Here is a 27,057-nt window from a genome sequence, read left to right on the forward strand (position 1 = left end):
TCATGGCAGCTACAGCTGGGGTATTTTCTGGGCGAATCTAACTAGGGTCCCTCAGTGGTATCTGATGCTATCTCATCATGTCATTGAATTACCTCAAATGAGCTGCACCTGTCATCCCCACTAAGACGGGAGAGTCATTTGGGAAGAGACCCTGGACTTTCCCCACCCATTTTGTGCAGGGAGTGGGGCTGAAGACAGAACAGACATTCCGCAAATATTCGCTGACTTGACTGCATTCTGATTGTGAGAAGTTTGGGGTCCAGCCCAGGGCAGTGACCAGAATTCTTGTCCCATGGTGTTTGGAGTTCCACTTCATCAGTGTTAGGGCAGGCCTGTGCTGCCATGTGGGAATTGGAATCACATGAAAAGAACGGGAGAGAAAGCTCTGTATCTTATTGACAAAGCACACCAAAGGGATGCCGGTCAGAAAGCCATTTAATCTATAAACAAAGACACATGAGTGGGCAGATTTTGTAAATGAAAGCAATCTGGCAAAAACCACTTGGTGGTGAGCTTGGTCTCCCCCACGGGCAATGACAGCCTTGGTCATGGGTCTGGACAACACAAAATTCCAATGCAGGCTAGGAGGACATTATGGGAGTGAGCTGGGAGAACGGATGATGCAGAAAGTAGACTCAGGAGAGGCACAGAGAATGCACCCCCTGCCCCCAAGTGCAGTGGATCAGAGAGCTCAGAACCGAGAAGAGATGAGGAGCTCACGGCCTCTCGTAGCCTAGCCTAGAGCACACTTACCGCTCACTATCTTATTGTCCATCATTTTAAGTCAAACATCCCCAGTTCAGTGAGAGTGTACTTTCTCCAATATTACACACATAAGGAAAGATGGGGTAACCTCGAAAGCCTGAATGAGAAAAAGCTTTCAGGAGCTGTTTTTCAGATACACCAACGTATATTTGCCAAGGGCAGGCACTGTGCTTCTCCAGGCAGGCGGTAAGGCCTTTGACAGGGTATCCAGGAAGACACATAGCAGCCAGAGAGTTGTGCAGCCCCAACCCTGGCTCCATACAGAGCAAACATGTAACAGATTAAATATTTATCTATTGTCCTGTCTACCTCAATAAAATATCACACTCCTTTAAGCGGTTGCCTTAATGACATTTGTGTGTCTTGGAATGCCGGCCTGTGCTAACAAATTGCATCTCAAGATGTGAAAACATGAAGATCAATAAAAAGAAATGAAAAGTCTGCTTCATTGAAAAAACATCATTTATCTTAATAATGGGTACTTCTCTGAATTTCCCAAGTGCCCTTCCAAATGCCAGTATCAAAGCCAGTGCCCACATGTGTGTAGAAAGTTCAGGAGGGTTCAGGGGAGTTGAGGCAGGAACCCAGGCTGCTCAGCCCAGGGGGGCCACCGAGGAGAAGCATCATTCTGGGCCAGTCACCCACTGGACTGGTTTCCAACCAAGGAGCTTTCAAGCGGGGATTTCCAAGCATATTTCTGGAATTTCAAAACTTCCAGTGAAAATAATATACAGTTGACCCTTGAACAACAATGATTTGAACGGGGCGGGTCCACTTGTTCACGGATTTTTGTTTTGTTTTGTTTTGTTTTTTTGAGACGGAGTCTTGCTCTGTTGCCCAGGCTTGAGTGCAGTGACGCGATCTCAGCTCACTGCAACCTCTGCCTCCTGGGTTCAAGCGATTCTTCTGCCTCAGCCCCCCAAGTAGCTGGGATTACAGGCACGCACCACCACGCCTGGCTAATTTTTTGTATTTTTAGTAGAGACAGGGTTTCACCACATTAGCCAGGATAGTCTCGATCTCCTGACCTTGTGATCTGCCTGTCTTGGCCTCCCAAAGTGCTGGGATTACAGGTGTGAGCCACCATGCCCAGCCCATGGATTTTTTTCTGCCTCTGCCACCCCTCAGACAGCAAGACCAACCCCTCCTCCTCCTCAGCCTACTCAATGTGACGACCATGAGGATGAGGACCTTTATGATGACCTGCTTTCACTTAATGAATAGTAAATATATTTTCTCTTGCTTATGTTTTTGTTAGTAACATTTTTTCTCTAGCTTACCATATGGTAAGGATGTAGTATATAATGCACATAACATACAAGCTATGTGTTAATTGATTGTGTTCAGTAAGGCTATTAGTATTATAGTTACGTTTTGGGGGAGTCGTTATATGCAAATTTTCAGCTGCTCAGGGGTCGGTGCCCATATCATTCAAGGACCAACTGTACTTTCATATGAAAGTTGTTTCAGCAAACATTGTGAAGCATTAAGTGACCCCCTTTTGGTAGATTTTATATAATGTGGTGGGCATTGGAGCAGTTATAGTTCATGCTGATTAGTATGAATTAGGAAAATGTATTATTCCACATCCAGGAGGCTTGCTTATAGCCTGTCAAGCCCACAGGCTGGATGGTGGGATTCCTGCTCCTGCCATTGGTAAAACAGGAATGCTCCTCCGAGGTGAGAGGGCTGGAAGCACTGGTCTCCATGGATCAGCGTTCTGGCCTGGTAGGCCTTATTTCCTTCCCTCCACACATGCAGCCTCGTCCACTCTGTCCAGTTCCCCTAGCTCTTCTCAGGACACATTGTGGAGGGGCTGGGGGGTGGCAGTCCAGGAGCTCCTGTCCATCAGCAGCAGCAGGTTAGGAGGTGCTATGGGATGCCCAGAGGTTGCTGAGACCAGATTGGTGTTGGGGTGGGCAGAGGTCTGATCTCCTCTCCTGGTCTCCTCCACTCCCCAGCCAGGACCATGGTATGACATGAGAAGGGCAGTCCCAGACTCCGTATGGCTGACGTAGCTTTCCCCAGAGTTTTCCTACACAGTGGAACATTTAAAAAGGTAAATGGCAACTTATTTTTCAAATGAGAAAAATCAGCACTCCTGATGCCTGCGATCAGATCCGTCTTCTCCCTCACTCTGTGTCCTCTAGCCATGCTGGCTTTCTGCACTTCTCTGGGGAGCCAGGTCTTCTTGTCTGGGGATCCTCCTCTGTGGTGCGCCCTGGAGTGGCAGGCTCCTCACTGGAGCAGCTCCATGACTGAGGGATTACTTTAAAATGCCGCCTTGCCAGAGACTTCTCATGACCTCAAATCTACATTAGACCTCTTTCATAGATTTTAGTATTTCTCCATCGCAATCATCACAATTTGTAACTAACATCGATTCATAGTTATTTTTCATCTGTCTCCCCTGCTAGACTATAAGCTCTCGCTCACCCTTGGACATGCTGCACTCAACATGTACTTGCCAAATACATGACTAAATGAAGGCCTGAGTTCAGAGTACTCATCCTAGAAATTTCTCAGGGGACAGATAGGTCCTGTGATCAAACAAGATTGGGACCCATCGTACCCCGTCTTCCCTTAGAAAGTCCTAATATGCATTATGTAGGGGACTCTGAGGTGGGCTCCAACTAGAAAACAAAAAGCCTCAGTAAGCTAAACTTTCTTCACCTCATGTTTCCTAAACATATTTAAATGTGACTTTTTTTTTTCATCTAACATTTACTAATATCCTGTAGAATTTATTTTTAAGAGATGCTTTCTTGCAGGATCCTACTGGGAAGCCTGAGGTTCTCAAGGTCATCAGGCTTGGTTTGGGGGCTGCTCACCCTGCACTGAGCACCCTCACAGCTGCATTGCTGTTGTCATGAACACGTGAACACACATGCACGTATTCACAAATGCAACCACCACTGTAGTAAAGCATGGGCTATAAGCAGAGTTTGGAGCTAGCCTGGGGTTATAGTTTTCAGGGAACAGAGAGTAAAAAACAATCGAAACTCTGGTATTTGTAAATGTAGCCTTTGTAGTTATGATTGTGAGTAACTCAAACTGACTTGTCTTTTGGTAAGACCCGAATCTGCAAGTATTTGGGAAGCTGATGTGTGGAGGCAGGTCCCATAGGTGGTGAGTCAGTCTGCCTACCCTACCCAGCCTTGCAGCTCAATGCAGCTCTCTTGTTTTCAGCAGCTGCAGCAATTCTCTTGGATTTTCCAATAGAGTTAAGCAAATTTTTTGGGGGAAATGACATGCAATCTTGGAGTTAGTGAAGATTTCAGGACATATCCCTCTTGCATGTCTAGGATGTATTATAAAGGTAAGATTCCTGAGGTGGAGCTGTATTAAAGGCAGGGGACCTCAAATTATGTTTGATCAGCCTCCACTTGGGCACAGCAAAACTGCTTCACCTACCGACTCCATCTAGTCTTATTTTCCAGTGGAAAAATAAATGAGTGATAATTTGTGGGGAGTGGATTATGTATACATTTGTTCTAGCACTGGACTATGGATGATTCCTATTTGAACCACAATGTATACATGTCTTAGAGTCTAGTTATTGAAAAATTACAGCTCCAGAATACTGTTGATGCAAATAAGCTTCAAGTATACTCTGTAGGGTTAACCAAGCAACCCACAACAAAATAAACTGATGATAATGCAAGCTAACAGTAATTCATAATTAAAAAGTACCAATAGCAGCAATTGGAAATTGCAACCAACTCGAGGCAACACTGATGATGTGCGTGCTGATAAAGAAACCTTCTCCCAGATCGGGAAATGTCATCTCTGTGTCTGCACTTGTGAAACTGGAGCCTTCTAATACAGCAGGCGAGCACAGCATTGCTGGCAGCTAGACTTTGTAGCACGGTATTATAGCGTATGTAGTAACCTTTGTGATGCTTAGTGGATTACAAACTGGTAGTCCTGGTAATATGTAAAAATGAAACCTTATCAATCTGCATACAATTCACCATAACGTTCCAAAAGAGGACTTCAGTTCAAGGCACATGAGGATGCCTCTGATAATGCGTCCCAGCCTCTGGTCCTGTACCCCATAGGTTTTAGTCTCTACTTTTGAAATCATTGTCTAGGCAGCCTTTCCTCCTTCAGCTCGGGCTTTTTTCCTTTCCTAGCTCAAGCAGACTGGAGATACGCATTTGGATTTATGAAGTGCTCAGATTGTTATTTTAAAATGTGAAATGTATTTTTAATACCCAGGGTAATACAATATCCAAGATATAACATTAAGTGATAAAAAACAATGTGTATGACAGTATATATGACATTCTACTTATATTTCTTAAAGCCCACAGATTTTATATGTATGTTTGTGCTTTACATGCCTAGAGTATCTCTGGCAGTGTGTGTAAGAAATGGATCAAAATAGTTGCCTCCAGGGAGAGGTAATGGGTGCCGGAGGAGAGAGGGAGGCTTAGGTTTTCCACTAGATACCTATTTGCGCTTTTTAAATTTTGCACCATGTATGTATTAACCATTAAAAATAACTGAGTTTAAATTAAGAGAAAAGAAAACAAAAGCCAGTGAGCCTATAAAGTGTTGATTCTCATTTTGGTTTCTTTTTTCTTTTTTTTAAAGATGAAGATTAAGTTTGTTTTATTTATTGTTGATTCCTCTTTTGCCTTTCAAAGTCATGGTCATATATTAAGTAGGAGATTCCAGATTCTAAAGTAAAACATCGAAATGAGATGACAGCATTAGAAAACCAGGCCCAGGACCTGGGATTCTGGGCTGAGACAAAGAACTCAATCCCAAAACACAATTTTCTGATAAATTAGAACTGTTATTTAAAAACTTTCCTAGTGTTCCAATGTATTTTCACACTGTGTATATGTAAAATACAAAAGGAGCACTCTTAGTAAGGACACTTGTACATTTGTAACTTGAATATAAGAAAAAAAGACCAAAAAAGAGACAAAATTCATAAAGCAAAGCATGTTTAAATGAATGCATTCCTCTTACTTCATCCTGCTTCTGTATTGCTCAAGAAAATGAAGCAATTATTTATCTTGATTTGCTACCAGGAATTTTTTAAAAAGCAAAAGAAATATTACACTATTTAGTGTTTCCTAATAAATAAAATTTCACTAATTATGTAAAAAAGAATTGTATTCTTTTACATAGATCAACACAAAACAGTACATTGCCTTTGTATGTTAAATGCTCATTATGCTGAGTGACAATTCTACAAGCAAAGACATGTAGTTATCTAAATTTTATGGGTCCTGAATTACTGCAGATAGACAGTACGGTAAGAAATAAAAAGGCTGAAAGGAATGTTTTGGACATTATAGGAGGCCTAACTTTGGGTGGTGTAGATACAGATCAAGATGAATTTCTCAAACCAGAGATGGGCTTTGTGGAATGGGCCTGAAGTAGTGACAAGGTAGTCACAGACTTCTGGAGGAGGGTACTTGGGCTGGTGTCTACCTGGCATATTTAGGAACATTCCATAATGAGATGTAATATCAGCACAATTGATTATTTAGCCCAAGGTCTCGGTCAGTTGATGGCTACAAGTTTTAAGTACCACAAGCCCCACCTCTATCTCTGTATGTTTAGAGTGCAAATATTTTCCCCATGCTTCTCATCCCCTAGTCACTGCCCACCCCCCTCTGCCTCTTCCCTATTCTTACAGGACCTAGCAGGCTGGCACACTAGAGCTCTGTCTTTCAAAGTCAAGTTCACATAGAGGAGATACAAGTAACCACAAGCCCTTGAGTAACCCACGCAAAGAAACTGCTTGGCTTTGGTCTAAATGACTTACATTTTTCCTTGCCTGAATTAGCTGGTAATTACATGTGGGCAGACTTAGCCAGAATAGTCTAAATGATCAATTAGAAGGCAAAAAGAAGTTCCTTTCTTTAAAGTTCAAGGGTCCCTGTTGAAGAGCCCTACTTCCAAAGCGATGCTCACATGGGCCCGTGCCCATGCCCAACTCTCTGCGGTGCCTGAGCATATTGTACATTTGCTTAATGATAATGAATTTAGTACTTATTTTGCAGGAAAATATAGGGCATTTCCATTACATGCAATCAAGCAAAAAGGCTGCAAAATGTGCCACTCCATTAATTCTAAACAGAGTCCTTCCCAAATGTCATCCTGAAACCAAAGTACAGAGTTATTATAAATCTGAAGGAATTAAGAGTAATTTTCATTTGTACAAAGGATATGAGGGACTTGACTCCTGCCACACACACACTATTAATTGGGTTAAATCCAATTTGCCAATTTCAGTGTGAATCACTAAGCTCTGACCTAGCTTGCCCCAGTGGTGAGATCAGTGAGTTCTCGTCTTTTTGGCTCAGGTGTACATGTGCACGTGCTCGTATGTGCACACATATACACAACTTTAGAACATTCAAAGAACATAATGTAATTGGCTTGTTATAAACATGTTGTACTGTCTACTATTGAGGAATGCATACTTAGATAAAATTATAAAGAAAAGCAAAAACAAAAAAAGCAAAACCTTGATGATTGGACTCAGAATAGTGGTTACCTTTAGGGAGAAGGGAGAGGTTATGTTCAAAGAGAAAAAAAAATGCCAACTTCTGGCAAGTCATTTAACCTCTGAGCCTTAGTTTCCTCATCTGTAAAAGGGGAATGAAACATCTACTTCAATGGGAGTCCTGAAGATTAATGGCCTTGAGTATATCAGAGCAGAGCACTTAGTGTGGTGCCTGACACACAGTTAGCACCATTTGAATGGTAACTAGGATCTTTATTTTCATCTTGTGGGGACTCTTTTGCCTAAGCTGGTTCCCAAATCACGGAGGGAAATCTGGACCTGGCACCGGGGTGGGAACAACCTTCCCAACCTTCACTGCTAGGTTGGTCCCCAGGGCCTGGGAGGGATGGGTCGTCCACTGAGTTATTGATCATTTCCTTCCTAATTTCAATTTCCACTATCTCTGGGTTGCAGCTGGACTTGTGGGAGAGCACAGTGCAAGAGACAGGAATAAGCAGGGTAAGGCAGTTCAGAGGAGGGTCCAGTATGCCAACAGCAAGAGCTCCTGGGCAGTGGTGGGCCCAGGGCAGCCCCTCACTCCACGTTGCGGTACTTGGTGAAGAGGTTGTACAACACTCGTAGTGTAGATTTCAGGTCACAGTTGACTATGTCTGTGTAGAAAACAAAAAACACCAATTGTTTCCATGGGGCCACGTGTTCCAAAGCTGGCACACATTGCCCCTCCCACCCACCACCGAATCCCGTGTACCCAGCATGTTTGGGGCAGATGGATAGAGTGGGCAGCGAGAATTCAGAGCAGGGGGCAGTGAGGGTAGAGGTGCTGGGGCACAGCATCTCCAGATAAGAAGGCCTGACCCTCCCCACAATCCCCACCTGTCCCAGGGGCTCTTTGCCCACTGCCTCCAACCTCCATCATAGCACCAACCATGTGTGGTGGAAAGGAGGGGAAGGCCTGGGGCTACAGTGGAAGACCAGGGGGTGAGTTAGGACTCAAGCTGCCTCACAGGAGCATGCCTAGCAGAGAAGGGTGACTTGCAAGGAGTACTCAGGAAATAGGCATCATGGGGGACAGACAGCTTCCGATTAAGAATACAGCACGGCAGAAGGGTTTGAGGCGCTAAAACTTCAGCTGGAGGTTCCTCAGCTTCTATGCCACCATTCCCTCTCTCGCTCACTTCCTCCCTCCCTCCTTCTAATCCTCCCATCCTCCCTTCTTTCCTCTGATCCTCCTTCCCTCCCTCTATTCCTCCCTTTTTCCGTCCCCCCGGATCTTCCCATCCTCCCTCTTTGCCTTCCTTCCTTTGCAATAGGAGCTTTCCAGGTACAGAAGTGGGCAAAGAATTCCATGTGGAAAGTTTAGTGTATCTTACTAAACCCAGCTATGCTGGAGAATTCCCAATAGGCTAGCATGGCTAGAGAGGTTGGGGTGTGCGGGGCTGGATCCTGAAAGGCCTTGAATTCCAAGTTACAGAGCTTGCACGATTTTGTAGGCTAGAGGCTGGAAACTGGCAGCTGGCAGGCTAGCTATGACTCACTGACACACTGTGCTCGGCCCTTCCCCCCTTCATCCATCTACTTACTGGTCACTACTTTCTCTGGCTGTTCCTCTAACCCTCTGCTGGCTCCTCTACCTTTCTCCCTCCCCCAACAAGACCCCCTCTCTGTTCTTGTCCCTCTGCTGTCACTCTCCTAGAGAGCCAACCTTTGAAGAGTGGGAGAAGAGAAAACAAACAAAAAAATGGAACTCTATCTACTATTGAGGAATGCATACTTAGGTAATAAAATTATAAAGAAAAGCAAAAACAAAGCAAAACCTTGATGATTGGACTCAGAATAGTGGTTACCTTTAGGGAGAAGGGAGAGGTTATGTTCAAAAAGGATGCAGGGCAAGTTGGAGGGAGCTCTTGGGAGCTGGCATTACTCTTTTCTTTGTCCTGGGTGGTGGCTGTGTGGTGGCTCACTTGGTAAAAGTTCACTAACCTGTACATTTATGTTTCATGCACCTTTCTGTATTTGTGATATTTTTCACAATAAAAATGATTAAAAAACAATTGTATGGGAGGTCAGATGAAGTAGGTGATTAAGAGAAGGTAATAAGTGCTCTGGGATTCAAAGACGGGAGAAATTACACCAAGCCATTGGGAGAGAAGGGGTGGGGGAAGGTGTCAGGATTCTAGCAATGCTCTGGTCAATACCCACAGGGATCTGTCAAGAGCAGGCAGAGTGGGGAGCCAGGGGCTCCCAGGTCTTAGCCCTGGGACTTTTAAAAAATGACTTTATTTTTTATTTCAATAGCTTTTGGGGTACAGTGGTTTTCTGTTACATGAATGAATTATATAGCAGTGAATTCTGAGATTTTAGTGAGCCCACCACCCAATACTGCACATTGTACCTAACATGTATTAGTTTCTTTATCCCTGTCCCCGCTCCCACCTGTGCCATTCTCAGTCTCTAAAGTGCATTATATCACTCTGTATTTAGCCTTGGGATTCTTGCAACTGGGACTGCCACTGGTTCCCCCCACCCCAGGGCCCCTCCTGCCTGCTCCCTCCAGGCCTTATCCTGGTTATAGACCAACCCTGCTCCACCCTGGCTGGGCCCAAGGTCTCCTACTGATAGACCAGGGGCTTCCAGAGACCCGTGGAGAGGCCTGGAGTGGCCTGGAGCTCACAGCTTCTGTTTCTGCTCCCGTGGTGGTTCATCACATATCTAAGCCTCTACCTGGGGCCCTGGCCTGAGGCTGAGCCCTGCTACCTTGCCTTGCTCATGCTGAGCCAGGAGTCCTACCCTGAATCACCTTCTGCCAGATGGAATCCCATGCCCTCTAGGCCAATCCCCTGACTGCTTGGTGTTGAGTGTTTCTTAAATTCCACTCAAGTCAAATATTAGGAAGTTACTCCAGGGAGGAACTGCTAGAAAGGCAGAGAGGGGCAAAGGTGAGCTTGCCAAAGGAGTTGGGTGTAAAGGGGAAGGTAAAGTGGGCCTGGAGCCAGTACAACAGGCTCCTAATGAGCTCCCCTTACCCTCTCCAATCCATTCTACCTACTGGAGCCAGACTATGACAGGCCTCCAGGTATGGCTGTGCAGGATGTGCACTGCACAACTCCCAGGCACATCATTCACACTTCCAGGGCACCACTGTCATGGACTGCAAGGTAAACAGAGCCTCTTGGAGCTGTGTAGCTCACAGCTCATATGGCCATACAACTATTTCACTTAGAAGGTCCAAAATCCTAAATCATGGCTTTGTAAGGCATAGCCTGACCCGACCAGCCTACCTTCCCACTCTCATTTGGTGCCACACCGCCTCCCTCACTATGTATCACAGTCACTGTGGCTTCCTTTCACTACCCTCCCCATGGGCCATGCTTGGCCTCTGCCCATGCTGTTACAACATCTAGATCACTCTTCCCAAATAGCCGGCTCTAGGTCCTCCTGCAGACCTCAGCTCAAAGCACAGGCTCCTGGAGGGAGGCCTTCCTGACCCCGGCCTGGGCGCAGGGGTCCTGTTTTATGTTCTCAAAGCTCCCACATGCTTCCTTCATAGTACTCACTCCAGGTGTAAATCAGTGACTTGTATGCTTATTGATTAACATCTGCCTCTGCCCTGGACTATAGGTTCCTTGAACACAGAGAACACGGAACCTCCAAGGATATTAACAGATCCATGAATGAATGGTTGCCCAGTGTCTTGGAAGCCCAGGAAAAAAATTCCAGAGAGGGCGGACAAGAGGGCCACATGCTTCCCAAGAGGGTGAGGAGGTTAAGGACTGTGTTCCCAGGGAACACAGGCCCAGCAGGTGACTTGGGAGAGAGCAAGGCCAAGAGCAGGTGGAGGTAAAGTGTTAACAACAGCATGGGCAGATCAGAAGTGGAGGCATGAGCACGGGTCACAAAGGAGGAATTTGGGGGCCTGGTGAAGGACAGACACTGATGGAGGCAGGGGGATTTGTTTTCCCTTTTGAAAGGTGGGTGAGTTCTGAGGTTGCTAGAAAAAGAAAATGTCCAATATGGGAGAATGTTTTAAACTGGCCATTTTAATGGTTACTAAGTGACATTTTTATGTTCACAGAAGTTTGAAGTCCATCTCCACTACAGCTGTGTGACCCTGGCAGTCACTTAAATTCTCTGAATCAGTTTTCTCACTGGTAAAATTGGGCAATACCTTTATGAAAAACACCCAGAATATATTAAGGGTCCCCTAAATGGTAGTTTTCTTTCTGTTTTCCCATCTTTGCCTGTTAGCAGAGCTGCTATGTACAGCCGTGCAGTCTGTGCACTGCACAATACCTGCACCATTCACATGGACTAAGCCCTGCTCCTTGGAAATCTGAGTTGCTTCTTCACCACTAACGCCAACAGATGGGCCGGGTGAATAGGGGAGACAGCAGTCAGAGACACTGCCTATCACTTATCACCTGTTCTTATCGAGAAAGCCAAGACCTGGGCCCCCAGGTAGTCCCAGGCAGACTAGCAGGCCAGCAGGAGACTGGACTATCTCAGCCAGGAGAAGGGCTGTGGATTCCTGGGAATATATTGTAACTCCATACCGTATAAACAGAGCCACTTCAAAGCCCTGATCTCATAAATTGTGTGATTAGCAACTCAGTTCAGTTCTGATAGCCTCTGTGTGCTGGCCCAGGGCCCCTCTCTGGAGGCAGACAGCCAGGACTATGGGGCCCCTGGTCAGATACACCAGAACAGAGGCTGTCTGGCAGCCTGCGGCCAAGGAAAAGGCGGCTCTAGAGATAAAACAGCTTCTGGCCAAGGGGAAAGGGCTCATTGTGTGCTCCTCCCACCCAGAGGTATTAGTGACTCTTTCCATCAGGAGAGGACCATCCAAAATGAGTTCATGAATCTCTAAATGATGCAGAGGCCAAAGGAAAGAGAGGAACTCTCTTCCCAGCAGAAACCGTCTTTGCACAAAGGGACAAGGCCCTCTGTGGCCATTTGTGACACCACAGTTTCCTTCATCCCAAGGCACTGCTGAAGGCCCTTCTCCGAAGCCTTCCCCCGCAGTCTCTGAACCCCTTGACCAAGGTGGGAGGCCCCTGCTGGCTCAGGGCTGGCAGCTGGTGGGGGCTGGAATCAGTTAGGTGGCCACTAGGTGGTTACTTATGCTCTAGCCCCCAGCTGACCTCCTGGCGCCTCTATCTCATCCTGCCTGGTATCTCTACCTGCTCTCTATTCCCCACTGGGGCAGGATCCATGCTGTACAGATGCTCCTTTTCATGGTGACCTACTGCCCTATGAGTTTGCCATTTGCTTTATTTATTTTTAAAAACTTTTAAGTCATTAAAATTTTTTTAAAATATGACATACATCCGGAAAAAGAAAACCATGCAACATATATGTACTGTTTTAAATATTTGAAAATGAACTCCTGCCCACCAAAAATAGAACATTGTCGGTATCCTAGAAGCATCCCCTCCCCTTCTACATTTCCTCTCTCATTCCCCAAATATAACCACTGTGCTGACACTTATGATTACTTCCTTGCTTTTCTTACCAGTCCTAGCATCAACATACGTGCCCTTGAACAGTAGATTCGAATGTTGCCTCTTTTTGTATTTCATAGGATTCATCTATGTTGTTACATGAGCTGTTTTTTTTTTTTTAACAGTTTTACTGAGGTATAGCTATAATTATCCAACTATAATTCTATAATTGTTCAAGAATAAAGCTTCTTGGCCGGGCAGGGTGGCTCATGCCTGTAATCCCAGCACTTTGGGAAGCCGAGGCAGGCGGATCACTTGAGGTCAGGAGTTCAAGACCAGCCTGGCCAACATGGTGAAACCCTGTCTTTACTAAAAATACAAAAATTAGCCGGGTGTGGTGGTGGCAGCCTGTAATCCCAGCTACTTAGGAGGCTGAGGCAGGAGAATCCCTTGAACCTGGGAGGGGAAGGTTCCAGTGAGCTGAGACTGTGCCATTGCACTCCAGCCTGGAGAGCGAGACTCCGTCTCAGGAAAAAAAAAAAAAAAAAAAAAAAAATCTTCTTGATTTGTTGTCTACCTCTGGTAGATTTTCAGTGCTTCAAAATCATTGTTTTGATCATTTTTGTCCAGTTTTACACTTGCTTTTTAGCAGAGAATAGTCACTGATCTCTTCAGACTACAGTAACTAGAAGTTCCTCCCCTGACTTCTCAGTTCAGTCTTTTTATTGTCATGGTTGTATTATAATCCATGATATGAATATGCTCCAATTTATGTAGCTAGTCTACTGGGATGTACACTCCAGCCTATGCTATCATGGGTATTATTGGGCTTGTCTCCTGGTATATGGACATACATACCTATGAATGGAATTGCTAAGTCAAGGAGTGTGCTAACTTCCTATTACTGCTGTAGTAAATTAGCACACATTTGGTGGCCTAAAAACAACATAAATGTATTATCTCTGAATTCTAGAAATCAAAAGCCCCAAATCCATCTCACTGAGATAAAATCACAGTGTCAGCACAGCTGCATTTTTTTCTGGAGGCTCGAATGGAGATCTTTACACTTGTTCTTTCCAAGTGGGGGATGGAATAAGTTAGGTGGCCATAAGGCAGTTACTCATGTTCTAACCCTCTGGGGTTGCCTGCATTCTCTGGCTCATAACCCTCTTCCATCCCTAAAGCCAGCAATGGTTGGGTGAGCCTTTCTTATGCTGCATCACCCTCACACTCCTGTCTCCCTCTTCGACTTATAATAAGGATCCCTGTGATGACATTGGGACCACCTAGATAATGTCATCCTCTCAAGACCCTAAATTTAATCACATCTGCAAAGTCCCTTTTGCCACGTAAGATAACACATGAACAGGTACTGAGGATTAGGACCTGGACGTTTTTGGCCAGGGATGGAGACCCCATTATTTTATAGCATATTACAAATCTTCAACTATGTTAGATGAGAACAAACTGTTTTCTACTTTCAGCTAAATAAGGACTGAATAAAAATAAAATGGTTCTAGCAATTTAGAATACCAGCAGTTTCTGTTGTTCTACATCCTTGCTAACATTTGGTATGATTAGAGTTTTAAATGTTTGTCACTGTTGGCTTCTGTACACTATCTCCTAGGGGAATGGGGGAGTTGAACATTTTCCATGTTATCAGCCACTGACCAAGTCTTCCCCAAATGAAGTGATCTCCTGGAACTAAGCTGCCATCACCTGCTTGGTTTTTCAGCATTGCTTGCCATCTGGTCCCAGGTATGAGACTCCTTAAATTTTGGATATTTAGTCCTACAGACTTCAATCCTGCCTGGTACTAGATGTCTTCTGAGTCCCTGCCTGCCTGTTATTCTGGAGTCTTAACCATAATTGATGATGAGTCTACTTGAAAGGTGATAACAGGGTGGACATGTAAATTTGAAGACATGTGGCACAATGCCCTAAATAAAAAGCTGCCAGCTGCATGACAATATTTCTTTTTCTTTCCTTTTTACTTTTCTTTGAGATAGGATCTCACTTTGTTGCCCAGGCTGGAGTGCAGTGGTGCAACTTCCGCCTCCCAGGCTCAAGCGATCCCTTCCACCTCAGCCTCCTGAGGAGCTGGGACCACAGGCATGCACCAATACACCTGGCTAATTTTTTTGTATTTTTTGTACAGATGGGGTCTCACTATGTTGCCCAGGCTGGTCTCAAACTCCTGAGCTCAAGCCGTCTGCCCACCTTGGCCTCCCAAAGTGTTGGGATTACAGGTGTGAGCTTCCACGCGTGGCCATTATTTCAACTGCTCCACTGGTTATGAACTTGATGCTAACCCTTGGCTTACACTAACTCAGGCACTAAAGGGTCATGAAGCCTGGGCAGCAAGTCATCTCAGATACAAACCCAGTTTCTAGGGGATTTCAAGGCACAACAGAGCTTTGGAGAGGCACAACAGCACAGTGGAGAATGCATTTTCCTGACCTTAAAAACATGTTGCCATGAAAAATGCCTCCACCACAACCAGTTTGATTTTGAAATGCCCTCAAAGAATTACCCACATTGGCACCCTTTGAAATGTCTGCATCATTTACTTCCAACTCTCACTTTCCAGGTAGAAGCATAAAAACCAGGCGGAATGCTGGGATTCACTTCTTTCAAAGTACAGTTTCATAAAATGCTATTTCCATTCCCCTTTACGTACTGGAAATTTGCAGCACGGGCATAATGCCCTGTGTCATAACAAATAAAACACGTGTTTTTCCATCCACATCGGTCAGTTAGTTTCATATTCAGCAACTTAATAATTGCATAAAAATATCACCTATATTCAAAAATATTCCTATAGATTGATTTATATTGGGAAAATCATCTGTCCCAAGGGAAAGAAAGATCCCAATTCTAAAATATCAGAAGTACTTCCAATCTGTAACCAGGAAGTTTCATATTAAGCGGTTCAAGAAAATGGAAGCAAAATGATGGTCAGAACTTTCTCACTGTGTCTGTCCTCCCAGAAGCAGGGTGCTGATCATCTGCCCACAGAACAAGACAAGTCCATTCCTAATGGCATTAAGAAGGCTGGAGTGGCCTTGCCAAAGAGAGAGCCCCAGGGGACACCAGCCTTGCTAGAGGCCCTCCCCCAGGTCTCAGTTGACCAGAGGCTTAGGACAAGGTGGTAATAAATGAGAACAGGAGTTGACCTTTGTTGGCTAGAGTCAATAGATAACGAGTCTGGCAGGAGTCATGAGACAGGATCCCCATTCTTCCCCAGGGGGGACTTTTGCTCATGCTGTCATTCTGTCTGGCATGCGCATACTTCTCTTCCAGTCTCCATACACCAAAGCCCTACCTGGTCCTTATGGTTCAGCCCCACTGTCACCATCTCCATCAAACTGTTCCTCCTCCAAGACAGAAGTGGTATCACCTCCTCAGTCCTCACAGCCTCTTCCTTGTACCTCTTTCATAACAGTTCCCATGACTGTCGTTTCATTTTGCTAACTGGCTGCAACTTTTCTCTTCCCTGGTTGGCTGCACATGCCTTGAGGTTCAGGAAGGTCTTACCTCTCTTGTTATATCATTGTCTACAGGGTCTCAAGCCCACTAGACCAGGGCATGGCCCCCACTAGGTGGGGGTCTGGATAGAGGAGCTCAGAGGCAGGAAGGGGGCATGAAAACCCACCATTCCTACTCATCCACTTGCCTGTAAACTACCAGAAAAGTGCAAGCAAAAGGGCCACAGATGGCATTCTCAATGTTTCCAGGGGACATATGCAGAAGATTATCTGCAACTCAGTGGTGACTCGCCAGCTCTGGTGAAATGGAATACTTCAGTCAGTAAGGGGCAGAAAGCAAACATCCGTACCAAGACTACTAAGAGAAATGTGCCTCCTCTGCTCACGAATGCACGTGTGCACTCCTAGCATGAGTATGCAAGGGCTGCAGGAGCACTTGTTCCTTCTGCATTTCCCCTCAGACTTATATTTACAACCCAAACCCCACAAATCACGGCCTGTCCTCAGACAGAGTCTGAGCAGGCAGAGCTCCGCATCTGTCAGGAGAGAAGCAGTTTTGCTCAGCCCAGAACTGGCTGCGCTGCACCTTCACCCCAACTGGCGGGGACACAGCTCTTTGGCAGGTCAGCACCCTGTGCAGGGACAGGAAAACCTGGAAATTGGGCACAGGGCAGTTCCTGCAGCAGCACTTCTGCTCGGGCCTTGATCCCCGCGATCTCATGCATGGCATGTGTGGGATTTCAGATTCTTTTCTTCCCCTGGCTGTGCAGCTGGCAGCTCACAAAGGGTCTCTGGGACTGAGCAGCTGCACCAAGTCCCACCTTCCCCAGCAATGAAGGCTTCAGAAAATGCTTCCCTCTGCTACAAAATCTGAGTACTCATGTGCAGGGAGAGGGTCTCACTCTGTTGTCACAAACCCAGGAAAGAGCAAAGTACCTTCTGGCCGTGGTTTTGGCTTTTCCAACCCTCCATCTTGCATGAGCTCAAAGGCAAAGGAGACATTCAAGACCTGGCAAGAGAGATGCAGACAGCATGTACCATTGCACACCCAGGAGCCCCGGGACCTGGCCCTGGGAAGTGAAGGAGCCCAGCACTGTAGCCAGAGGGACAGAGGCTCAACTAATGTCAAAGATAAATATGGCTACCAAAATGGGCAGGCCACCTGGAGCGTGAGCTAGCTGATCCTAGCTTGCTGTTGGAGAAGCACAAAACTCCCTTCATATCCTACTGTGTTCCTGTGTAAACTGCCAGGACTTCAAATTGGGGGTGTCAGTGCACACGTCTGGAAGAATCAGATGGCAGGACATGTTCAACAGGCAGAGCAGGCTTTCTGCTGTGGACCAAATGCCTTTGTGTAGCGAGCAGGATGTGGCAGCCTACGAGAGGCCATCAGAACCAGGCTAAGCATGAGCCTCAGGTCTGACCAGCTTCACAGTCACTTTCCTTGTCACCTCTGGGAAGAGAGGAGGCTGGGCTGGGGCACTTGACAGGAACACAGGGCAGGGGACCAGGGCCAGGCTTCAGGGGAAGGGAAAGGCAGTCAGGGATGCCCAGTGGTCTGCAGGTAGCTCCTTCCCAGCTCAGGTCTTATAATGGGTCCCACCTCCAGGCACTGAAGACCTTGAGCAGAGGGGAAGCTTCTGCCTTTTTTTCTGGATAGCCCCAGCATGGGTGTGGGCACATGAGTCGGGGATGTGGGCTAGGGGGCCTCCCTTGATGTCCCTTCTCCTTACCTTCTGTTCAAAGCTGTCCGGGGTCAGGAAGAAGCTGTGCAGGGGCACAAAGTAGCCCTCCAGGAGCCCCATGAGCAGCACCAGGTACACCCCATCTGCAAACTGGAGGAAGAGCCAGGTGATGGTTCTGGCCCCTGAGCTTCCCAGCCAATCCCCATCCAGGGGGCCCATCAACTTCTGTGCTATGCCACCTGAAGCCTACCACCCCAGGCAGGCTGCTAGCTGGGGGGTAGGGGCAGTGGCCCGAGACAAGGAGGTCTGCTCTGCCCCACGTCTGGCTGGCACAGGAGCCACAAGCCCAGGCCCTGATCTCAGCTGACCCAGCATTTACTGAACAGAGGTTGTGTACCAACTCCTGGTCTAGGCATGGGGACCAGAGCATGGGTGGGGGTCAGTGTGGCTCCTGCCCTGGAGGAGTGCACAGTCCAATAGGGAAACTGGTGTAGGGGCAAGGCACAGCTACTCTGATGGAAGGAAGCTCGCTGGCCTAAGTGAGGCTGAGAAAGGTTGCCCACAAGCACTGAAGGCATCAGAGGAGTCTTCTGGAGGGGCCAGAGCCTGAGTGGAGAGCTGAGGATGAGCAGGATCGGCTAGAGTGGGGCAGAGGGAGGAGGGGGAGGTGGTGTCCAAGGTGAATTGCATGAGGCTCCTGGGGTGATCTGTGCTTTCTGAACAGAGAAAGGACTAGTGTCACACAGGCCTGGGCATTCTTTCTCCCATCTCTCTTCAGAATTACAGCAGCAGAGTGCAGCTGTTATGAATGTGGGCTATGGGGCCAGGCCTCCCAGGTGCAAATTCAGCTCTCTCACCTACTAGCTATATGCCTTGGGCAAGTTATGTCACTTCTCTGTACTCATATGTCTTATCTGTGAAACAGGGATGGTAATAGAATAGTATCTACGTCACAGGGTTATTGTGAGGACTAAGCCAGAGTCCTGCAGAGAGGGCCTGTAAACTGCTGGGCATGTAGCATTGAATAAATATTAAATATTGCTATTACTGTCTGGGAAAACAACAAAGCAATCAGGACATGACTGACTTGCTCTTGCTGGCAAAAGCAGAAGTATGTGCTGAGGACCCTGGCAAGAGGCTCGCAGCCCGGTCCCTTCCTAGGCAGAAGAGCCCAGATTGGTTGGAAAACCAGGCCCAAGGGACAGGACAGTCCCTCGGCTAAGTGCGGAGGCTGCTGGTCTTCTGCTCAGGGCTGGGTGAAGTGAGCATACACTGAGCGCTCAGGGCAGGCTTGTGGAGGCCGGGGATGACGGACCTTGGGAGGAGTAGGGGTTCCAGGTAGGGGGGATGGCCTGGCAAAGACATAGAGGTCAGGTGCATATTCGACATTCTAGAACCCTTTCAAAGGAGGCTGGGCCACCAAATGTTTATGAGTGTATATAGCTGCTGGGGTTTACAGAAGGCCACATTTCTTGGAATCACCTTAGGAGCCCTGAGTCTGCTCAGAGAGCTTTCTAGGTAGCCAGCTGGCCAGCCTGTGGCTCAGCCGTCATTAAGGGCATAAGACCCTGAGCTTGGGCTTGCCTTAAAGGCAGCTCCTGGCCGAGTAAGGTGGCTCATGCCTGTAATCGCAGCACTTTGGGAGGCTGAGGTGGGTGGATCGCTTGAGCTCAGGAGTTCAAGACTGGCCTGGGCAACATGGTGAAACCCTGTCTGTACTAAAAATACAAAAAAATTAACCTGGTATGGTGGTGCATGCCTGTAGTCCCAGCTGCTCAGGAGACTGGGGTGGGAGGATCACCTGAGCCTGGGAAGTTGAGGATGCAGTAAGCCGTGATCGTGCCACTGCACTCTAGCCTGCATGACAGGAGTAAAACCCTGTCTCAAAAACAAAAGGGTAGCTCCTCCCAGCTTCCATCCATCAGGCCTGCGACTCAGGTGGGAACGGCCTGAGCATGACTCACCCTAGGTGGACACGGGAGAGCAGACCCCAGAGTCTGTCAAAATCAAGGCCCTTCTGGTGGGAGCTGAGCAACTGGGCTTCATTCAAGCTGTGGTGAGAAGGAGTTAGGCATAAAAGAATCCAATCTGTGAGCTCAGGGGTGACCTTGGGTTAGGGTTGGGGTCATTCACAGCTCTGAGTGCCAGGCTTAGACTGCTCCTCACCTCCCATGGCTGGTTCCACTGACTTGGTAGGAATAGTAGATAAAACTGTAGAGACCCAAAGTGCTTGGCAGTGACCCCTGTCATAGCACTCCCTGCCCTTGAAAACGGAGCTGATCATTCCAGGGCCCATTCTAGCTCACTTAAGGAAGCGTCACTTTTCCAGAACGTTCCTTATTTCCTACAAGAGTACATGAAGCTCATTTCACACAGTCTAGACACACTCAGGTGGAGCTCAGCGACAAACTGGCATTTGCCTTTAAAATAAAGGGAGGTACCCAGATGATTGAAAGAGAAGTATAAGGCAGAAGCTCACCAAGAATGAAAGGAGGTGGGGAAACAGGATTCATCAGGCTCAAAATATCTCCCCAATAAAGATTAGTTAAGTATAAAGAGAGGAAAAATAACTTTATAATAGGGAAATCTGGTGAACACCACCCTAACCAAATAATCCAAGTTATCACTAGCAGTGGAACTAATGGACAGAGTGCCTCCTCCTCGGATGCCCCGGGAAGAACACAGCCTTGCTTGGGGAGTGCTGTTAATGAAAATGCATGACCTGAATCTAATATGCGAAGAAAAGACGGTCTATAAACCAACTGGCCTGAACACTTCAAAAAGTGTCAATGCCACGACAAGAAAGGCCGAGGAGTTGTTCTATGTTAAAAAGAGACTAAAGAGACGTGACAAGTAAATGCAGCATGTGAGCAAACTGGACAACTGGCAAAATCTGAACAGAGTGTTTTCTCCAACCACATGATGTTGCCATTTTAGTAGGTTAAAAACAGTCGGCCGGGCACGGTGGCTCATGCCTATAATCCCAGCACTTTGGGAGGCCAAGGTGGGTGGATCACCTGAGGTCAGGAGTTTGAGACCCGCCTGACCAACATGGTGAAACCCCGTCTCTACAAAAAATTAGCTGGGCATGGTGGCGCATGCCTGTAATCCCAGCTACTTGGCAGGCTGAGGCAGGAGAATCGCTTGAACCTGGGAGGCGGAGGTTGCAGTGAGCCGAGATCTTGCCACTGCACTCCAGCCTGGGCAACAAGAGTGAAACTCTATCTCAAAAAACAGAAAACAAAAAAACAAAAACAGTCGAATGTCAGCAATTTCATATGATTCAATCTAAACAGATTAATGTATTATGTTAAAACTGCCTGCCTTTGATAATTGTGTTGTGGTTACGTAAGAGAATGTGCTTGTTCTTGAGAGACATATGCTCAAGCATTTAGGGGTGCAGAGAAAGAGAGAGAGGTGTGGCCAAATATTAACAATCGGTGCATCCCAGTGAAGAGTATATGAGTATTCATTCTTGTAATTTTCACAATAAAAAGTTGGAAAAAATCCACAGAGACTCAGTCCACCCCTCAGAGTAGGACAGATTCCCATGCCCTCATCCCCTTCAGCTGGGGAAGCTCCCCTGGCCAAGTGTGGTGGGCCACTTCGAACAGGGGCTGTAGGGCAGGGCCCTGCCTCTGCCTGTGCTGGGGTCTGTCACCCACCTGGGTTTCCAGTTCTGTGACCTCCAGGTTCAGTTTATTCAGGTGCTTGTTCACGAAAGTGATGAGTGTCTAAAAGAGAAGCAAAGCAGGCCCTGAGCTGGGGACTCGCATTAGTGCAGGAGCCTGCAGCTGCTCCGTGACTCCCGTGAGGGCGAGGGTGAGGGTGAAAGCAGGGGATCAGGACCAGCCAAGAGCCCCGGGCCCAGGAGCTCTCTCTGCAAAGGCCCTTGAGTGCACAGGGAGGGCCACAGGTTCGACTTTGCAGTCCCATACAACTCAGGGTGTGTAAGGAACAAGGAGGTCCCAAGAGGCAGAATGATAGGTGGAGTGTCTGAGCCACTGAGTGTCTGGGTGGGGGAAATGTGATAAAATGATTCCACTGGCTCTCTCCTTCCTGTCCCTTCTTTGGCACAGGTGCCTAGGCCAGGGAGACAGGGAATTCTGTGAGGAGCGGGGAATGCTGAGATTGCTGGGGTTAGCCTGAGTGGGAAGACAGGCTGCTCATGGTGATGGAGGGGAAAAGGCCCGGGTGCAACATCCAGTGAGGAACAGACAGGTACATGGATGGCAAGGGGGAAAGCCCCGTGTGTGCAGAGGTTAGGTGATGCCACCAGTTCTGGCAGGAAGCTCGCAAGCTGCAGGGATGGGTTTTCCCAATGTTCTGTTGCATCTCGCTTCCCTCTCTCCATCCCAGGCACCCCTTTCCCACCTTTTTCACCACATTCAGCTTGTCTGGGGCATGGTCGAACAAGGTGTCAAAGGCATCACGTTCTGAAAAAGAGGGAAACACAATGTGGAGCACAGGGCCGATTCCTGGCAGGGAAGCCCACCTCGGACCCCAGAGCCACGCGCCTCTCTAGGTTACAAGGTCAACTACCGACGGGAAGCCTCTGGGATACAGACTGTGCTAGGAACTCTGGAATGTGATCTGGGGCTAAGATTTGGGGTGATTCTCACCCTGGGAGCCTGTGTCTGTGTCCATGCACGTGTACATTATTGGATTGGGGCAGGCTCAGGGCTCTCTTAGGTAGTGTGACCCAGGATTAGTCATTTCCCTTCATTGTATTCCATTATATCCTGACTTAGCCATTGTTTAGGTGTTTCTGAACCTCTGTAGAGGGAGAATGTTATCCAAATATTAAATCATTTCATCCCCCAATTTTCAAAAACAGGAGACCCATGACAAACAAGCTGGCAGAAGGCACAGAGAAGAGGGCTGGGAGCCAGGGAGCTCCAGGATGGTATATGAACTCTTCCTCTTAAGTGATCTAGGCCACTTCAACCCTTTGTACCTTAGTTTACTCTTCTATAAAATGTCATTTTAAAAATAACCCTCCCTCAGGTTTGTCATGAGGATGAAGGGTGAGAACAAGCATGTGCGTGCTCTGTAAACTCTGTCATGTTCTCCTGAAGTGAATAATTTTTAGCATGATTGAAATATTTCAAAATATTACCCACAGTAAATATCAGGATCATAGAAAATAGCAAAGCCATGCTGCCTGCAGGGATTCTCCTTGCTGGAGCCTCCGTGTTCTCAGAACCAAGAGGTGACACAGTGGAAGGGATCTGACTCAGGAAAGGAGAAGGGTCTCCAAGGTGAACCTGGGGCTGGGAGGGTGCGAGGCCCTGAGGCCTGCCTTTTCCAACTCTGGCACCAGTGGGTAAATCTGAGACGACCAGGAAGGGGATGGTGATCCCTAACATTCATGGACTTCATAAACAAACAAACCCAGTCGTGATAAATGGAAGAGATAAGAGCTGTGATGAGGGAAGAAAGGGAAGACAGTCTCTAGAAGGACAGTGGGGAGAGGGGACAGTCCTTGTGTTCATGCATGTCTTCCTTTATTTCCATGAGACAATTAGAGCAAAACTGCCCTGAAAATGCCCAGGACCTATCCAGAAGCCTCGGGCAAGCTAATGAATCCTTCTGGGCTACAGGTCTCTCATCTCTAAAATGAGGATAATTACAGTAAATATTTCAGTGGGATGTTATGAGCATTAGATGATTTAATATCTAGAAATATTTTAGCATACTTCCTAGGACATAGTAAATGCTCAAAACATTTTTTTCTGAGGACATTTATGGTTCTTTTTGATTGTTATATTGGTTTATCCATCTGCACACCTATCACCCACTAAATAAGCACTTGCAAGTAGTGCACTGGAAAGAATAATAAACTTGGAGTTAAGTGCTTGATAAACCAAGATCATAATCTCCTCCTTCACCCTTGGGCTGAGGGGTCCCAGGGGGTGTAATCGTGGCTTCATGTGTTTACTGTGAACATCAATAGCTACAAAAGTGCTTCATAAATGGCAAGGTCAACGGCCTGCTAACTTTCAAGATGACTGTGCAGGTGTAGGTAGTCTTCTTCCCGCCAGTAAGCTGTCCCTCCCAACCCAATTGGCCATGTCACCCAGGCTGGTGAAGACATATATCCAGGTGACAAGCTGAGAGCCTGTTCTTCCCAGCTGCTGCAGAATTAACTAAAGCCCCAGTGCAGCCACCAGTGCCAGAGGACAATCTTATGTGACTTACCATGCCTCCCGGAAAGAGCCCTGGAGGAAAAAGAGAAATAAAATAGTGTGACTCTTCTCTTGTCCCTTACAAGAGGCCAGTCCTCTGAAAGGACACTCCACCACTGCTGGAAGCCCACCCCATGCTGCCTGCCACCCACCTGCCCTTGGCTGAGGAGCTCAAAAAGCCTCCTTCCACTGGCATTTTATTCTGCACGGCCTCCAGTTATTGAGACTTTACCACATTACCACCCATTTTTCCCCCATCTGTTACACCCATATAGTAGTGTAATGCAAAGCCTGGCATAGTGATGCCTAAAGGATCACTTTTTGCCTTAAATAAAATCATATTATTGCTTGCAGTTAAAGAACATTGGACTCAGGGGCTGAAGATTTCCAACCAGAAAATCTTAGGATTCTTATGGGTGAGCTCAAGCAACCCCTCAATGCAGAATTTTACTGCCTAGGTTGCTGTGGGCAGGTCAGCTTTGTCTCTCTCCTGTCCACCCTGTAGTACCCACCAAGATGCACCTGCCATTGACCCAGGGTAGGTTTTCTCAAAGAGTGCAGGAACTGGAACCACACTCATAGCAGAGAAGCAGCATAGTATCAAGAGCACAAGCTTTAAAGACAGATCATTGAGGTTTAAATTGCACTAAGTGATTTTTTTGCTGTGTGACTGATATGGTTTGGCTGTGTCCCTACCCAAATCTCAACTTGAACTGTATCTCCCAGAATTCCCACGTGTTGTGGGAGGGACCCAGGGGGAGGTAATTGAATCATGGGGGCTGGTCTTTCCCATACTATTCTCATGATAATGAATAATTCTCATGAGATCTGATGGGTTTATTAGGGTTTCCTCTTTTGCTTCTTCCTCATTTTTCTCCTGCCACCACCATGTAAGAAGAGCCTTTTGTGGCTGGGCGCGGTGGCTCACGCCTGTAATCCCAGCACTTTGGGAGGCCGAGGCGGGCGGATCACGAGGTCAGGAGATCGAGACCATCCTGGCTAACACGGTGAAACCCCGTCTCTACTAAAAATACAAAAAAATTAGCCGGGCGAGGTGGTGGGCGCCTGTAGTCCCAGCTACGCGGGAGGCTGAGGCAGGAGAATGGCATGAACCCCGGGGACGGAGCCTGCAGTGAGCCGAGATCACGCCACTGCACTCCAGCCTGGGTGAAAGAGCGAGACTCCTTCTCAAAAAAAAAAAAAAAAAAAAAAAAAGAAGAGCCTTTTGCCTCCTACCATGATTCTGACGCCTCTCCAGCCATGTGGAACTGTAAGTCCAATTAAACCTTTTTTCGTTCCCAGTTTCGGGTATGTCTTTATCAGAAGCGTGAAAACAAACTCATACAGTGACCTTGGGCAAGCCAATGAACCTTTCTGGGCGCTAGGTCTCTCATCTCTAAAATGAAGATGATTATGGTAAATACTTCAATCGGATATTGTGATTATTAAATGATTTAATATCTAGAAATATTTTAGCATAATTCCTAGTACGTAGTAAACGCTCAAAACACTTTTTTCCAAATACACTTTTGGTTCTCATAATGATTATTATATTGGTTTATCCATCAGCACACCTGTCACCCACTAAGTGAGCACTTGCAAGTAGTGCACTGGAAAGAATAATGAACTTGGAGTTAAGTGCTGGATAAACCAAGGGCACAGTCTCCTTCCTCACCCTTGGGCTGTGGGGTTTTAGGGGGTGTAATCATGGCTTCATGTGTTTACTATCAACATCAATAGATAGGAAAGTGCCCCATAAATTGTACTGTGTTGTCATTATTAGGACATTGCATCCATGTTTATGTCTTTGTGGCAGAGAGAGGGGCCATAGAAAGCATAACATGCATCCGAGAGATTGTTCAGTAATCTGAAACTTCACACTCTCTGGTTTGGGAGTTTCTCCCAGGCCATGCTCCTCTCTGCTCTGTCGTCTTCTTTCCCAGAGGTGAAATAGTGGGCACAGGCAAGCCCAGCATAGGGGAGGGGTGGTGGGCGGTGGGACAGTGAGGAATTCTCCTTTCCCAACAGGCCTGGCTCCTCCCATCCCTCACAGAACCAAGGCCAAGGTGTGCCCTATAGATCGGCTGACCCTTCAGCTACCAAGACTGGCCTCTGAGGTGATACGGAGGCTGCTTGATGGGGTCTCCATAGGCCATAAACAGGGCATCTTGGGAAAGGCCACTTTACATCTCTGGCCCCTAGTCTTGGCCTGGAATGCCCACGCCCCTTAGTCCTTGTTAAGCCATGTACACAATGTGATCTAGACGGGCAGTGCCCTGGACTCCTGTCAGCCATGGCTGGGGAGAGGGCAGGAACCTCCTAGAGACTGGATGGGCTTGGCAGGTACGGGTCAGCTGTGCTGGAGAAAAGCTGGAACAGCAGCTACAGAGGGCAAGGGAACGAAGTCACAGTTGTGACCACAATAAATCCTTCCTACCTCTCTGCGTGGAGAAACTGAGGTCAGAGAGGTTAAGGGACTCACCTGGTGAGTAAGTGGCAGAGCCTGGATTTGAACTCAAGTTGGGTTGGTTTAGCAGCCTTTGCTCTTTGCACTATGCTGCTCTTGTTCAAGGGGGACTCAGAGAAAAGTCTGGGGAGCAGGGGATGCTGAAAGCTAACTGCCTGACTTTGCGTGGGGCCAGGGCTCAGTTCTCGGGATCACAAACTCACCCCACACTATCAATTTTTTTCTGCTTGAGGAGAAAACTCCTGTTCCCCATGGCAAAATTTTGATAGGTTCTGATATCCCAATTTCTAAAAATAAATGAGAAGAAAAACCACCCCAAACCAAAAGACAAATCTAAGGTAGAGAGGCTTTCTGGGTCATGGCACATGACCAAATCAGATTCAGAAAAGGAAGAAAAACGTCCTTTTGAAGGTTAACAATTTAAATTCAACCCAGTGTTTATGGCATGATGATTTCATGCTGGGTTGGCTTTTTTTGGGCACACTTTTTCCTGGAGTGGCACAAAATTAGAATTTTTCAATCACTGCTAATTC

The 27,057-nt window shown here is 47.0% G+C and overlaps 1 protein-coding gene and 1 long non-coding RNA gene across 3 annotated transcripts in view; one reads left to right on the forward strand and one right to left on the reverse strand.

Moving 5' to 3' along the window:
* LOC129484401 (uncharacterized) overlaps window positions 1-27,057 on the forward strand; it is a 152,229-nt gene that overhangs the window by 86,507 nt on the left and 38,665 nt on the right. The window contains exon 3 of the long non-coding RNA XR_008658431.1: window positions 14,324-14,454. This is a non-coding gene — a long non-coding RNA (uncharacterized lncRNA). The remainder of the gene's footprint in view (window positions 1-14,323; window positions 14,455-27,057) is intronic.
* PARVA (parvin alpha) overlaps window positions 1,210-27,057 on the reverse strand; it is a 159,384-nt gene continuing 133,536 nt past the window's right edge. The window contains exons 8-13 of one of the 2 annotated variants that reach the window (XM_055282390.2): window positions 24,071-24,090; window positions 22,244-22,305; window positions 21,535-21,603; window positions 17,918-18,019; window positions 17,121-17,193; window positions 1,210-7,908 (exon numbers count right to left, since the gene is read on the reverse strand). In XM_055282390.2, the coding sequence (XP_055138365.1) occupies window positions 7,832-7,908; window positions 17,121-17,193; window positions 17,918-18,019; window positions 21,535-21,603; window positions 22,244-22,305; window positions 24,071-24,090 (403 nt within the window). In that variant the 3' untranslated portion in view covers window positions 1,210-7,831. The remainder of the gene's footprint in view (window positions 7,909-17,120; window positions 17,194-17,917; window positions 18,020-21,534; window positions 21,604-22,243; window positions 22,306-24,070; window positions 24,091-27,057) is intronic. The other variant, XM_055282389.2, reaches the window with a different exon arrangement.

This window comes from Symphalangus syndactylus, chromosome 6, assembly GCF_028878055.3.
Source record: "Symphalangus syndactylus isolate Jambi chromosome 6, NHGRI_mSymSyn1-v2.1_pri, whole genome shotgun sequence".
NCBI lineage: Eukaryota > Metazoa > Chordata > Mammalia > Primates > Hylobatidae > Symphalangus > Symphalangus syndactylus.